The sequence below is a fragment of the Mytilus trossulus genome, chromosome 11 (genome assembly GCF_036588685.1).
Source record: "Mytilus trossulus isolate FHL-02 chromosome 11, PNRI_Mtr1.1.1.hap1, whole genome shotgun sequence".
Taxonomy (NCBI): domain Eukaryota; kingdom Metazoa; phylum Mollusca; class Bivalvia; order Mytilida; family Mytilidae; genus Mytilus; species Mytilus trossulus.
In genome coordinates, this window is record NC_086383.1 from 51995829 (window position 1) to 52013125 (window position 17297).

A 17297-nucleotide genomic window follows, 5' to 3' on the forward strand; every position below is an offset into this window, starting at 1 on the left:
CCCCCCCCCCCAAAACGAAGTTGTCGGTGCCATATAGTTTGACCCTTTTCCGAAATTCCGAAATTCAGTCTTTCTGTCATTCCGCAACAAACCTTTAGACGAAGTTTTTTTGAAACCCCGTCAGATATTGGGCTGATTTTTTGGTATGTGAGTTAACCATGATGAGTTACAGATCAAGTTTAAGTTTCGTTCCGCTCCACTAATTTTTGCCGAAATTACAGGCTTTGGACTTTAAGAAATTGTTGAAAATCACAGTTATACGAACTTTTTTTCTTAACGCCTTCAGATATTGGGCTGATTTTTAGTATGTGAGTTAACTATGATAAGTTACAGATCGAATTTAAGTTTCGTTCCGCTCCACTAATTTTTGCTAAAATTACAGGCTTTGGACTTTGATAAACTATTGAAAATCACAGTTATAATAAAGATTTTTTCTTTACTCCCCTCCAGATTTTGAGCTGATTTTTTATATGTGAGACTACCATCATGTTTGTGTCCACATGTGTTTATACTGAAATTGCAGATTTTTCAACATTTTGGGACTGGCAATGCATTCGTGTCGCTTTGACACATTCAGTTAAAAGTAACACCCCTCGGAAATACGGATTTTAAATAAATTACTATGTTAGCACGTGCACTCTCATGTGTGCAATTCTTATAATTTATGTATGAAATTCCTTTATATCAACAATGAATCAAAATCAGTTCCTATCATTTCGGGGATGAACGTTTACCCTTATTATCTACATGTGTCCCTATATCCCGAAATTCTTGTGTTTTCTAAAATAAAGTGGTCCTGGACAAAATAATAAGAACTTTTTACACAATATTTGTTACCAAAAAACACAGAACAAATTCCAATTTTGGATCACCGTTTTCGAGTTGATATCTTTTTAGAAATTTAAAATTTGCTGAATCTGAATTTATGTCTCAAGGAAGATTTGTTGCAGTTGTTATACACCTGTCTAAGACGGGACATATAATGGTATACCGTTGTCCGTCCGTTTGTTGTCCACACTTCAGATAATTACTAAAAAACGCTTCCATCAGATTTTATGAAACTTTGTTGAATTGTTTATATTTATATATCTATTGATGTCAACTCCCTTTCGATTTTTGTAAATTTTCAGATTTTTCGTTTCTATGTTATAAAGTTTTATCCTTGAAAAAGTGGGATTTTCCTTTTTTCGGACAATAACTCAACAACACTTCCATCAACTTTAATGAACTTTTGGTAAATTGTTTATACTATTGACGTATGCTCCCTTTCGATTTTTTTTAATTTTAGATTTTACGTTTCCGTGTTATGAATTTTCATGCTTAAAAAGGGTGATTTTCCAGTTTTTGGACAATCATCCATAAACACTTTCACAAAATTTTATGAATTTTGATGAATTGTTTATATCTGTTGACTCAAACTACTTTTCAATTTATATAAATTTTAGATTTTCTGTTTTTCAGTTAAGAATTGTTATACTTAAAAAAGGGGGATTTTCCAAGTTTTTGGACAATAACTCAAAAACACTTTCACAAACTTTCATGAAACTTTGGTGAATTGTTTATGTCTATTGATGTAAGATCTCTTTCAATTTGTGTAAGTTTCAGATTTTACATGCAGTCTTATTCTTAAAAAACGAGGCTGTTTTCCAGTTTTTCGGATAATAAAGCAAAAATGCATTTGGCAGTTTATGATGAAACTATGGTGACTTGTTTATATTTATTGAACTTGTTGGTTTTTTAAAAATTATTTCTGATTTGATATTGTACAGTCCTTCTTGAAAAAAATGTCGGAAACGGCCAAAGAAATTTATTCGTTGAAAAAAAATAATCTAAAGCATATATACAAGCCGGCAAAGGGCAACAGGCATATCATGCACGTATAGTGTATAGCGAAGCTCTTGGTTGTCTTGGATGGATAAATATGTACAACACTGTGGATAAGAATTGAATATATAACGAGTGTTAAGAGGTTTGACAACTTGTCGGAAATAACTGTGGTTTGCGTCGATCCTGCGAGACATAGCGATCCTACATTCCTTCATCGGCGACGGCAGCGTTCACACATGTTCACTCTGTGATAAGAATTGTTGAAATGTAAATATTTTTCTTAAACTATCATGGATTTCTACCAAACTTGGACAAAAGTGTGTTTATGATAGATAATAAGACAGTGTCCATACATGTACTTAGATTTTGATAAAGAAATCTTGTTTATCCATATTTCACTTATAAATACACTTTATTTTTGCTAGTTAACATTACATTCACTCTATGATTGAAGTTAAAAAAAAAAACAATTATTTGAATTTCTAACGCACTAAGAAAACATAGACAACAACAAAAGTAGGCCTGACACCCGCTTCCGCGATAGCCTTACACATTTTTTTCATGAATGGTATTATATAACAGGTAAAACAAATATCTGGATATTAGTCAACAATCTGATTTGTTATTACCTGATTAAATTTCAAAATAAACAAACATTTATGTTACATTGTGGACGTTAATGCTTCAGATAGTCCTCAACAGACCTAAAACTAGAGCCTTTGCTTAGAGATTTGTAATTCAAGTTGATGTCAACTTATTTAATTAAGAATGTTTGCTGGTCATGCTTTGGAATTATTGTCAGATTTTCGGAATCTTCTAGTATTATCCATTTGAATGCATTTGTTGCCCATTGAACCCCATTTATTTTCTCATTTTTTAATAGTTTTTTACTACTTATGATAAAGCTATGCCACATCAAGAGAGAATATTTTCCTGCAAAAATGTCAATGGTTAATATCTCAAATAAAATCACATTGATCAATGTATTGTTTTTGCTTTTTTTTGTTCATCAATCAATACATACATGTACTAGTGTCATGAAAAGCTTTTTTATTTTGAAACTGAGAAGTGGACTTCCTTAAACATCATGTATAATGAAATGCTTTAATGTAATAGTTTGGTTGTACCTAAACAATTGACTATAACATTCAGATAAATTACAATAAGATATGCCAAAGAATAAAACATATTCCATGTTACAATTCGAATTGTATAAATATTGACGTAGCCATTATTGAGAGCTAATTTATCATCCAAATATCTAAAGGTATTATAATATTTTTGTATCAGTTGTTGTTGCGATGGGTCTTTGCTGATTTAAATTATAAATTGTAACTCATAGCAGAACACAAATAGGTACACAATAACTGGTGCACAGTTATTACCCATGGGAATACATTAATAATTGCAGGGTTCTCACTAAGGCGAGTCCATGAGTCCTTGACTAATCAAAATCTGTCACAATTTTCAAAACTGGTGAGTCCTCATATGCATCAAGATTGAAATATTTTGTATAAACTGAACACAGTTAAACACAAATATCATCATTTTATAGCAAAAGTTTAAAAGTGATCTAAATTTAATGTCATTACATTGCTCTGTTAAGAAATGGAGACTTAAATATTGCAATAAAAATTTTCTTCTTGCTGTAGGACTCATCATGGCTAAAAATGACGAGTCCCTTGACTCGCCTTTAAAAATCCTTAGCGAGAACCTTGAATTGTCACTCATTATCTGCGAGTTTGTTTGCAGTAACAACTTGATGGTAAGTCTTTCTCTTAACCCATGACAGTGCATTCCAAGTCCTGACTTGTCCAACTGCTGTTGGTTTTTGTCAAATCTGCTCAGCTTGTCCAAATTTTTAAAAGTAGTCAATGATATTAAGTATGCAATTGTATGAGTATTGGCTCATGTTAATTCGATGGGGGTTATCTTTTAATTAACTTTGAAAGATTCGCATAGTTGACATTTTAAAATATTGGCATTTTTATTTCAACATTTGAAATTTACCACCTATATTTCAAAACATGTGAGGCATATCTTTTTTCATCGTCTTGATATGGTTAAGTCTTATGAATACTTTAGGCAATATATCAAATAGTAGAAGAAACAAAAACAGATATTCCTTATTACTGAAGAATATTATAATACCACATAGTCACTATTCCTAAAGAGTAACCACATATTTGTGAGACTTCAGCAATACGTCAATAATTAACCATTTAGGAAATTTCTATTAATAGATTCTATGTTGAACAAACTGCTTGGCAGCGGAAGCTACCAATCGTTTGACATGCGCTGCATGGTAACGGGCCAGTTCGCTGTTGGGAAATCAAGTCTAGTCAAGCTTTTAGTTGGGGATAATGTTCCAGAAGGGCGACATGCCACTGATGGCATTTCCCTCGTTGAAGGTCGTTGTGGACTTGATATAGAGACAAGAAAATGGATCATGATTGATCCAGGTAAGAATACACATTTACATACATATGGTTTTAACACTACATTTATTAATGATATACATAAAGTATTGTTTTGCAGGTAGATGTACGCATGTTCTATTTTGTAATGAAATGGTCGAAATCAAAATGTTTTGTCGTATAACATTCAATCCTTATCCCAAACGTTCTGTGTGTGCCTGTCCTAATTCTGCAATTCAGAGTTGGTGTTGGTTGCTTTCTGTTACATCTGTTTTTCATTAATTTTTTATCTTATAAGCTTGTTCGTTGCCTATGTGTCTGTTTCTGGTTTTAGATATCTGGTCAACATCTTTTTTTTAAATCTGGTCAACTTCACTTTACTGAGTAGTTGTCTAATATGCATTTATAATACATAAGTTTTGAAAAAGAATAGAAATGATGAAAAAAAGGTTTTCTGCTAAAGTCAGTTTTTAAGTTACAGTAGAGAATTTGACGTTTAAAACGAAACTTACGTACGTTAACGCAAGAAACTTAGGCTAACAATTATACGGACTTATAAGACATAATATAAATTTTGTTGTCTCCCTTCGCCGGTTCTGTATTTCAGGATAGGTATAGTTTTGTTTTAATTCTAAAATAACATTCATGTTACAGGCACGGACCCTTCGATTTTTTTGGGGTGGGGCCGTAGGGGGATGGGATCGGGGTTGCTGGGAATTTAAAATCAAGATATTTCTGCCCATTAGATAATATTCAAAACAAAATTTCCACGTCAGACAGAGTCTCCCCCTCCACCATAATTTTTGTAAATCTAATGGATGTATCTAAATGATCGATGACTTAATTACAAATTAAATACAGAATAACCATACATTGTCTTAAAATATCAATGTTATTTGTATAGGCTTAGAAACAGGAAGAAAGCGAGGCTGTTTCTAAGCATTGATATTTCGAGACAATGTATGATTATTCTATATTTATGCGTTCAAAAAAAGGTTCTTTTCAAACAATAATATCTATTTGGTAGGGGGCTAGATCAAATTTGAAATAAATAGGCAGGACCCTCGGATTTATGATGACACCAAGTTTGGAAAAGTATTTACAAAATCAAAGGGCAGAACCAAAAAATGGCCGCAAAACAAGATGATTGGAATATAGAAAAAAAATCATAAGTCGACGAGCTTGGACAAAACAGGCTCAATAAAAATTTTGTTTTAACAGTTTATCTATGCACCCCTCACCTAAAAATAAAGGGGTTGCATCCTTATGAAAAACTATGGACGAAAGTAAAAGGTGTACAAAAGATAAAAAATAACACATTTACAGAAAAATAATTTACCACAAACATTTTTGGTATTTGAATGTCAATATTTTCTTTTTGTCCGTCTTCCTTCTTCTCAAGATTGAGCAAATTATCGACCTCACTATACCAGAATACAAATAAGTCTGCATGGAAGGCATTCTATCGAACTGATGGAAAGGAGTTCAACTATTTGACCATACCTCATCATTGAAGGTCGAGACAATTCAGATAAACGGTACTGTAGTTCCATCGGTTTTATTAAAGAAGTAAATAGGTGTAGTCATGTTGATACATAAGTTGACAGAGTAAAAGGTCGACATGTTTACACTAGAAAGGTTGACAAGTTGACCCAAGAAAGTTCTAAAAGGTTGACAGGTGTTAAGGTCGACAGGTTGACAGGTCGACCTGTTGTAAAGACGATAAATGCATGATAGGTTGACCAGTTGACAAGTGTAAAGGTTAAAAGGTTGAAAAGTCGAAAAATGCATGTTAGGTTGACCGGTTGAGAAGTGTAAAGGTTAAACGGTTGACAGGTCAACAGGTTGACAAGTGTGATGGCTCAATTTTAATAGATTGACAGGTCGACATGTTGAAAATCGGTAAATGCATAGGTCGACAGGTTGACAAGTGTAAAGGTTAATTCTCGTGTATTGTTAATGATGTGTTGGACTTGCAAAGAGTGGCAGAATTTATAAATAATCTTAGTGAAGAACAAGCTGCTCCTAAGGTTGCAGAATGAGGCCATGAAATATTTGTTTTTATTTCGTTCTTATAAAATAAAATTGTCAATATTAAAGAACCTTTTCAGTCAATTATTAAAATTACAGTCCTTGCGGTAAAATAAGAAAGTACGATTCCTCTTTATTTTTAGCTCACCTGGCCCGAAGGGCCAAGTTATCTTTTCCCATCATTTTGCGTCCGTCGTCATCGTCTGTCGTCGTTTACTTTTAATTAAATCTTCTCCTCTGAAACTACTAGGCCAAATTAAACCAAACTTGGCCACAATCATCATTGGGGTATGTTGTTTAAATAATGTGTGGTGCGACTTGGTTAACCAATCAAGATGGCCGCCATGGCTAAAAAAAGAACATAGTGGTAAAATGCAGTTTTTGGCTTAAAACTCAAAAACCAAAGCATTTAGAGCAAATCTGACATGGAGTAAAATTGTTTATCAGGTCAAGACCTATCTGCACTTTAATTTACAACTGAACCGGACAACTTGTTGGGTTGCTGCCCCTGAATTGGTAATTTTAAGGAAATTTTGCTGTTTTTGGTTACTATCTTGAATATTATTATAGATAGCGATAAACTGTAAACAGCAATAATAATCAGCAAAGTAAGATTTACAAATAAGTCAACATGACTGAAATGGTCAATTGATCCCCTAAGAAATTATTGTCCTTTATAGTCAATTGTTATCAATTTTCCACTGAAACTACTGGGCCAATTTCATTATAGTTAGGAATAAATGTAAGCAGCAAGAATGTTCAGTAAAGTAAGATGTACAAACACATCACAATCACCAAAACACAATTTGTAATGAATCCATCTGCTTCCTTTGTTTAATATTCACAGAGACCGCAGTGAGCGACACAGGCTCTTTAGAGCCTCTAGTTTTTATACCAACTCGTGTAGGTGAGTGAGATTTGAACAGATTCAACTGATATACACAGGGGTTAAACATTTTTGTTACAGCTAACTAGCCCAGGACTTTTTGGCAGGAGGATTATACTAGCCCTGTTTCAAGAACTGCTAGCCCATCAAAACCAACCTGCTAGCCACTAAGTATCACTTACAAATCACTCAGGGTGTGCTGCTTAAGACGCTGGGAATGTGTGTCATGTTTTGAAGGCATTTGTACACTATAATTTAATAAAATAAAATAAATAGTCTTAGGCTTTTCATCCTCAACAACGACCTTGCCCATGGGAATCTTTCATTCCATGTCGCTATGAACGTTCTTTTTCGCTTGTCCCGATCGTACTTTCTAATTTTTTTTTAGATGTATCTGTATCAGCCTCATAAGAATCCCCTTCATTTGCCGATTTTCGTGTTGAACTTGAAGTTGATGAAGTTTCTGCGCTTGCCGTAGTAAAATATGTTGATATATTTTGTTGCATTGACATAGTTTCGTGCTCCCTGCTTTAACAGTTGTCCGACAAGAGTCTAGACGGATCAATACCTATCAATACATTATACCCCCCCGGTACCGTTAATTGAAAAACTCGACAGAACCAATGAAAAATATCCCCGTTATAACATATAACGAGAAATCGATATTGAAAGTACAATAACTGCGATCAATACATGATACCGGGCCACCCGGAGTTATTTGTTCTATTTTTAAAACATGTTACTGTGCATGAGGTGAGAACCTGTACAAACCAGTTCAAATTCTTGGAATCCCGGATGACGTAATTGAATCTGATTGGCTAAGACAGAAAAGTGATGAAGGGATTTTCCACTTTCTATTTTAGACACGCCAAGATTTTTTTGTTACTAGTCCGTCGGGCATACTGGATTATAAGTTTTGGTTGCCCGAGACGTAAATGTCTAGTCCCGGGCGTCGGGCTAGTGGATTTTTTAACCCCTGGTTCGGATATATTACTAGTGTAAACGTTCGGTCGTAAAATACGCTATTTTAAATAGATTTGAACTAAATGGAAAAAGGGAGACAAACACAATTTTACAACGACCAAGTTAAGGTGCATTACGTACGTCAAAGTATATGATTTTTGTTTAATTACAAGTTAAATGGCCAACGGGAGATAACAATGAACATTTTTTTAAATGTTTAGGTATGTTACGTATTACGTATGTCAAAAACCTAAATTCTCTACTGAGGGACTATTTGACTATATAGTATACAGTACTTGCAACCTTAGGCGTTACTATTTCAGCGATCAATCAGCGGTCATCGATCAGTCACCGATCAGTCAAGTTCGCGTCAAACTCATGTCAGCAATCCGTCAGACTTATAGTAAAAGTAATTGACTGATCGGACTGATCGGACGGATAGAAACGATCGACCTTGATGACGGATTGACCTGTAATACGTCACATGATAAAATAATACAAATTACGGAATCTTAGTTTCGTTTTGTTTAATTAAAATGGCGACTAGTGAAAATCGAACGTTCAATGATCATGATGATACATTTTGCTTTAATGATAATAATTTAGCAAAGTTTTATTGAAAAGAAATGTACAGATAAAACCTAACATAAATATATTATTATTAAAGAATGGTCTTTTTGTTTTATTTAGGTAATATATTTTCAAACCCGGCGGGTTTTAAAACGGTGTCTACATCGCGATTTTGATTTTATTATTTTCCAAACATACTCGGGAAAAGCAAAATGAAAGTATCAGTTACTGAAAGATGTAGTCTATATTCAGAATTTTTGTATCCTTATCATGATAAAATCCTTTAAAAAAACCTAATCATAATCAAGGACTTTTTATATTCCTGTCACAATCGAAGCCTATAAAATTTTAAACAACACGAATAAAATTTAAGTAAGATTTATCTGACACTCTTAATTTCATGAAAAAAAAACCTATTCTAAACTTTAAAAAGTACAAAAATCCAATGGCGGTCATTTTTAGTAAAATGAAGAAATATTTGCATTTTAGGCAACGCGTACAAAAATTAAATATCTTTTTACTTGAAGTAAGCATATTTTATGAAGAACAGCCAATCTTGTTGTACAAAAAGTACTGAAATCATATGATGGTTAATAATTTGTATCAAAATAAATCAACAACTGCATTCTTATTCAACAAAGTAAAGGTTTAAGTATTTAAATTCTCAGTATATCTCAATTCTGATTAGATGACTTGTCTCAAGATGGTAAAAATTACTAATTTCAAATAAAATAGCTTCATTTTTAATAAAAAGAAGAATAATTTTGGTTATTTTAAACAACGCGAATAAAATTTTAGTATGATTTCTCTGACACTCTTTTGATTTCATGAAAAAAAACCTATTCTAATCTATTAAAAGTACAAAAATCCAATGGCGGTCAATAATTTTTAGTAAAATGAAGAAATATTTGCATTTTAGGCAACGCGTACAAAAATTTAATATCTTTTTCATTAAAGTAGGCATATTTTATGAAGAACAGCCAATCTTGTTCTACAAACAGTACTGACATCATATGACGGTTAATAATTTGTATCAAAATAAATCAACAACTACATTCTTATTCAACAAAAATTAAAGTGTAATTTCTAATAAGAAGACTTGTCTCAAAATTGTAAAAATAACTAATTTTAAATAAAAAAGCACCATTTTTAATAAAAAGAATACTAATTTTAGTTAATTTAAACAATGGAAATAAAATTTAAATATAATTTCTATGACACTCCTTTAATTTCATAAAAAAAACAAATTTTAAACTTTAAAAAGTACAAAAATCAAATGGCGGTCAATAATTTTTAGAATAAATAAGAAATATTTGCGATTTAGGCAACGCGTACAAAAATTTAATATCTTTATCCTTAAATTAGGCATATTTAATGAAGAACAGCCAATCTTGATGTACAAAAAGTACTGAAATGATATGACGGTTAATAATGTGTATCAAAATAAATCAATCACTGCATTCTTATTCCACAAAAAAAAAAGTTTAAGTATTTTAATTCTTATTATCTCAATTGTAATGAAATTATTTATCTCCAGTTGTTTGAAATAACTGATTTCAAAGAAAACAGTGTCTTTTTTTAAATAAAAGAGATTTTTTTGGTAATTTTGAACAATGTGCATAAAATTTAAATATGCCTTACTTTTAATTCTTTTAATTTTATGAAAAACAACCTTTTCTAAACTATAAAAAGTTCAAAACTCCAATGGCGGATTATGGGCATTTTCGTAGGTAGAAGTTCATGTTAACTGAGACATATAATACTATTATGTATTATATATGTTTCTAATGTTTACAGTTTTTAAAGGCAGTGCTTTAAGGCCTGACTTTTAAGTCATGAGGTTCATCTTTTCATACGCAATCTTTGCTGGGGGTCTTTTGGCCAGAAATAGATCCGGAAATGTTCGAATTTCTCCTCTTCTTTTTATGGTATAATGTGGTTTTTGTTTCTTTCATTTACATTGGGGACTAAAAAAACGATCAGTGTGTATTGTTCGTTTTTTAGAACTTGTTATTAGTGTGTATTTTGCATTATAAGCAGTCAACCTGACTACAAACTATCATTATGTGTATTCCGTGTGGAAAGAGGTCGGCTCAATTTCGAGTGTTATCTGACATCTAAAGATTCTTTAATTAGTTCAGACGTTGATATAACAATGAAAAGTCGACTGAACATGATTAATATTGCATCTTCTATAATTCAAAGCGGAATTCGGTTTATGAACGAGAAACCGTAAAGCGTTTTCAATTTCGGTTCTAGTTATGTATGTTGTCCACGTTTTATCCTGGTTCCCGGTACTACGTTCCGGGTATTAGCTATTTGATATATGTGATGTGTAACATTAGGATCAGGTACCAGCCAATCTACGTGTATATGTGTACATGATTTCCCGCCAAAATGACACTTCCGGCAAATGACGGATAAAACCTAATCAACAACCCGGGTCAATGGACAAAGCCAATGCAATGTTACGCGACTCGGGTTCGCATACTTATTTTATTTATTTTGGTAATCGATCTATTTCCGGTATCATGTAATATTTATCGTCATGAACATTGATGTTTTTACTTGCTGAACATTTGTTTCTCTTACATAAATTAAACATCTCTATACGTTTCGAAATTAATTTTATGTTTTTGTTGGATTTGAACTTTGTCTTGTGTATTTTTTTACTTGTCCACGGGCAACCAAGACAAAAATAATTACTTGTCCGGTTGTTCAAATTTACGAGTCGGGCATAGCATTTCCACACCCCTGGTTATAAAACTTTTTTTTCAGGACACAAACCCACTTTAAAGAGACTTGTCTACTGCCATACCCATCCTATTTTCATGCACCATTTGCAAGCCAGAGACTGAATGGTTTGCAAAATTAAAAATCAGGACGGTGTCCAATTAAAACAAACTTGAGAACTAAACTGGATGAATATTGTAGGAGAAATCTAGAGGAAAGTTTTGATTTGTGAAATTGGTTTTCCTGAAAAGTCATTCATCCTAGCCTACAGAAAGGAACTATATATTTAACTGTCCACCACCGACTGACGAGCTAATGTTGAGCTTCACATATGGAATTACTCAAAAACCAATGTCTATGTTTTCAGCACAGATTTCACAAGTTATGACACAGCTGTGCTTTTTTTATACTTGTTAAAGAGTTGAATACTAAATTTTATTCTTTTATCAATAAATATATATTGTGTCATTTAAGAACTTGTATTTTACCAAAAGATGCATACTAGTGAATGAAAGTGATGCAGTTCATTTTGCTTTGGTATATAGAATTGAATTACAATTGTTCATGTTATTGGAATGCTTATAAAAATAAGGAGATGTGGTACAATGTATTTGATATTTAGTGAGTTTATCAAGCAAAAGTGAATAAGAAATAGGTATAAGCAGTTACAGGTACTACTGTACAATCTCAAACAATGAGAAAAACTCATACCGTATAAAAGAGAATTTCATATTTACAAGCAAGTTTTGTTTTTGCGTTAAATAATTTTCTTCTATTGTTTTAATTGCAAATATGGGAAGTGGTTAAAATGCTAATGAGACAGCTGTTATGGCCACATAGCCTTAATTGAAATTTTCTTTTTCATTCATACCGGTAGATTTTGCCTGGAGTTAGAAACATATCTGCCAAATTTTCAAAATGCACATGGGGGTTTTACGTGAAAGATGGTCCATATAGTCATACAAAACCTTCAAGGGAGCCTTCAAATGGAAGCAGGACAAGTTGCCCCACTGGCTAATCGCCCCACTTTTTAAAAAACCGCCACAAACTGATTTATCAAATCGCCCCACATGTGAAATTGGTCAAATCATGTTTAATATTACTCCTGCCAACTCGCCCTACTTATAAAAAAACAGTAATATTTAGATTAATATATACAATTAAAAATAAAAACTCGCACCACTTTAATGAAAACTAATCTACACAGAATACAAACAAACCGAAAATTAATTTAATTACTATTATTGATATATACTGAGATTATAATTAAAAAAAAAAACTGATTGTTGAAGAATAACTAAGTTTTGAAGCTTAGTTATTTGCATAACAATTGAAAAGTAACCAGTTAAATGTATCAAAATGCAATATAAGGAATTTAACTTATATTCAATGGAATAACATCTTTTTCCATAAGTGGGGCGAGTTGGCATTACTTAATTCATCCTGGTTAATAATATATTTATCTAGATTTCACCCATTTCCATTAGATTGGACCAGTTGGCAGGAGTAATATTAAAGGGATTTAACACAGTTCACAAGTGGGGTGATTTGGTAATCCAGGTTGGGGCAGTTTTTTTGTCGAGTCTGCGACTTTTGTCGCAGAAAGCTCGACAGGGATAGTGATACGGCTGCGGCGATGTTAGCTCAGTTCTTAAAAGCTTTATATTTTAGAAGGTGGGAGACCTGGATGCTTCATACTTTGTATATGGTTGCCTCATGTTACGAAGATTCCGTCAGTCACATGTCCAATGTCATTGACCTCATTTTCATGGTTCAGTGACTACTTGAAAAAAAAGTTAAAATTTTTTGTAATGTTAAATTCTCTCTTATTATACATGTAAGTAATTGGATAACTATATTTGGTATGTGCGTACCTTGCAAGTTTTCACTTGACCTCGACCTCATTTCATGGATCAGCGAACAAGGTTAAGTTTTGGTGGTCAAGTCCATATCTGAGATACTATAAGCAATAGGTCTAGTATATTCGGTGTATGGAAGCACTGTAAGGTGTACATGTCCAACTGGCAGGTGTCATCTGACCTTGACCTCATTTTCATGGTTTAGTGGTTATAGTTAAGTTTTGTGTTTTGGTCTGTTTTACTTATACTGTTTGCAATAGGTCTCCTATATTTTGTGTATGGCATGGTTGTAAGGTGTACAGGTCTACCTGGTAGGTGTCATATGACCTTGACTTCATTTTCATGGTTCAGTGGTTTAAGTTAAGTTCTTGAGTTTTGGCCTTTTTTTCTAATACTTTATGCAATAGGTCAACTATATTTGGTGTATGGAAATATTTCATGATTTACATGTCAGTCGCACAGGTTTTATTTGACCTTGATCTCATTTTTTACGGTTCATTGCTCAGTGTTAAGCTTTTGTGTTTTGGTCTGTTTTTCTTAAACTATAAGCAATTAGTCAATATTATTTGTTGTATGGAAGAATTGTAAGCTGTACATGCCTACCTGGCATGGTTTATCTGACCTTGACCTCATTTTCATGGTTCAAAGGTCAATGTTTAGTTTTCTTGGTTTATGTTAAGATTATGTGACAGTTGTAATAACGCTTTTTTATTAGGACTATCAACAGAATATCAATGATTAGTAAAGAAGGCGAGACATTTCAGTGTGTGCACTCTTGTTTTTAAAGTGAGGCGAGTTAGTGAAAAAGTGGGGCGATTTGTCATGGATTCCCTTCAAATATATTCCAATGTGGTTTTTGGCTTCTTCGTGCATTAACAAGCTCATAGCCATTGTTGAATTAATTGTTTTCCTTAAAATAGTTGACAAAATTGCTCTCACAAAATTTCCATTTGGGAGCCTTGAGCTCGATGGGGGAAATACTCTGCAAATACTGACAGTTGACAGGTATGGTCATCAAAAAAGTTGACATGTTACTATGTACATTTACCATTATGTTACTTGATGTCCTTGCTATACACACAGTACAGAGACTAGTCAATCTTTGTGAACTATTTTTTATGGGAGTCATAAAATATGTGTATACAATCAATAATTAAAAATAGTCTATTTATATTGAAAAGGAAAAGTTCTTATATGTCTAAAGAAGAGGGACGAAAGACACCAAAGGGACAGTCAAACTCATAAATTTAAAGCAAACTGACAAGGCCATGACTAAAAATGCATTTCATGGGAGGCACAGAAAATATACTGTAAACAGTAGACTAGATATAGGTGAACTAGGTACAAAAGAACTCTAAATCTTAAATTCTACAAACCACCTCTGTTCTATGGAAGATAATGATATAACTGGACTAGAAATACACACAACCTGTAATTAACTGCCTTTACAGCGCTTTCGCGCTTTGATTAATATAATACTATTAATCAACACAAAAAATTAAACGCTTTAATTAAGAATCTAATATAATTAACTGTTATACTATTTTTACTTTTTTTATTGCAACCAAATTAACGTGTAAATTATGGTGTCTTTGTCGAGGTCCGCGTTCATGGATCGTAAACAATGTTGAGTTCGGTTTACATAAGATTTTGAAATATATACGTATCCGTCCGATCCGTGCATAAATTTAATTTACTGATCGATCGATGACCGTTGTCACGGTAACTCTCACATAGGTTATTTGACTTATCTGACGGATCCTTTGGGTCACCGATCAGTCATCAATCAGTCAAACATCCGTCACCGATCATTCACCGATCAGTCAAGTTCACGTCAAACAGTAACGCCTAAGGTTGCAAGTACTGTAGATATATCAAAGTTTATCTAGTTTGTATGTATTGTAGATTATTTTATTTTGGTTAATATCAATGTTCGTGGGTAGGGATAATTGATTGAGTGGTTTTGCTAAAATCCTGTTTCAAGGCAATAGAACACTTGCAATGTGTTAAACGTTTAAATTTGTTGTGTGTAGGTTTTAGCGAAATCATTCTAACAAAAATATCACGAATAATATTGCAACAGTTATTTTTTTTTATATACAGGAACATATAATGCCTTAGATGTAGTATACAATAAGGTTTTAATGGCCTCTGTTGAAAAAGATGAAAGACAACAAACACAAACATCAGGAAAACATAAATCGGGTGCAAAACTTGTTGAAATTCCAAATAAAGACGATATTCGTTCTCAGAAGTCAGAAGCTATCAAGTCAACAGCTTTCGTTGTGAACCTATCGGATGAAGCCTCTACACAGCCACAAGCAGCTCAATCTTTGTCACCACATATATCTTCTAGTGAGTCTTATAAACAGCAAACGAAAAAGAAAATGACCACTAAAATGACCAAAAAACAAATGAGAAAGAAAATGGAAAAGGTCCTCAAAACTGGGAAATATGAAATGAAAGTTGGTAGACTCATCTTCTGGGACTTTGGTGGACAGTATGTCTATTATACAACACACCAGACATTCATGACTTTCAGAGCGTTGTTTCTAGTAGTTTTTGATGGAAGTAAAGAATTGAATGAAGAAATACCTGATGTACTGTGTTTTCCAGGGCAGCACATGACACCAACCCCAGCAGGTAATTTATATCAATTACTATATATTGTAACACCTATATAATACTGAACATACTTCATTCAACAAAGAACATAGCATGCATATAACAATTAAAAACCAATAGTCCAGAGAACCATCCTCATCTTGATCAAACGTCTAACTTATTTGTGCGTCGTCTCAAACTTTGAAAGTCATCATTCACATTGACCTAAAAAATACTAAATAGAAATGCCGTTATATTGTCACAGGAAGCTTGATAAGCCAATCGAATTAACGCGGATTTTTTATTCACGTTTTTGTTTCACACTCCTTACAGTGTGATACGAAAAATGTATATTCTAGCAAGAAATTTATAACAGGCCACAACCATGAGAAAATATTACACTAAACAGTTTTAACAATCATACATCTTTACAGTAAAATACTTCAATAATTATCGAGAAATTCAGGGAAAGTAATTTTTGTTCTCGACAAGAAGAATTTAATTTTACTTGCCAAGGGTAAAGTTTTTAAAACGAATATTCTCATACACCTGTTAATTAAAACACACATGTTATATTAGTTTTATTCTTCTTTCAGTCTTTTTATTGCACTGGGTGAACTCAATCCTGACCTATTGTAAGGTGGTGTATGCTGGTATTCCTAAGATATTGTTTGTTGCTACCCATAAGGACAAGGTACCAGTGGTAAGTAGTAAAGATAGATTAGGTCTTACTTAAAGACATCCCTATGATCTTGTTTGATGTTACCCATAGTAATAAGCCACCAGTGGTAAGTGAAAAAGATGTCAAAAGATCTTTTATATAGGAAATACTTTTTGTTGGTCTACCATAAGGACAAGGTAACAGTAGTAAGTGAAAGAGATATAAATAGGTCTTTTATACAGGCATTCCTTTGATCTTGTTTATTGTTATCTATAAGGACAAGATACCAAGACAAGACCTTATTTTGGTGATCTAGATGACACCGAAATTACCCATAATTCAATTAAATTTCAAAGAAAGCGTGCGACTACAAAATTATTTATTTGTTTTAAAAAACGAATTTTGATCACAATATTGCAAATTAATATATAAATTCATGGTCATATAAACAATACAGATCAAATACATATACATGTATTTGTAAATAAAGTATGCATAAAACTTTGCTTGTAATATAAATTAAGCCGTGATCTGCCTTTCTGTAGAGGCAGTGTCTGTGCGTACACGCGTAGCCGAATTGGCCTCCGTTAATAAACAACGATATAGGATTCACTGCTTTTATTATTAAGTTCTGATCGGTTTTATTAATGTAGCGTAAATTTAAAAAAAACTTGGTTTTCAGATAAAATCGACAAATAATGCAAAAAAAACGAATAGTACTTAGATCATATAATATATAATATAAT

At 32.7% G+C, this 17297-nt stretch overlaps 1 protein-coding gene across 1 annotated transcript in view; it reads left to right on the plus strand.

The window, feature by feature from the left end:
- The window catches only part of LOC134691298 (uncharacterized), a 48920-nt gene that overhangs the window by 7991 nt on the left and 23632 nt on the right, over positions 1 to 17297 (plus strand). Inside the window, exons 3-5 of the mRNA XM_063551752.1 lie at positions 4071 to 4289; positions 15390 to 15929; positions 16487 to 16593. Of these exons, the coding sequence (XP_063407822.1) occupies positions 4071 to 4289; positions 15390 to 15929; positions 16487 to 16593 (866 nt within the window). The remainder of the gene's footprint in view (positions 1 to 4070; positions 4290 to 15389; positions 15930 to 16486; positions 16594 to 17297) is intronic.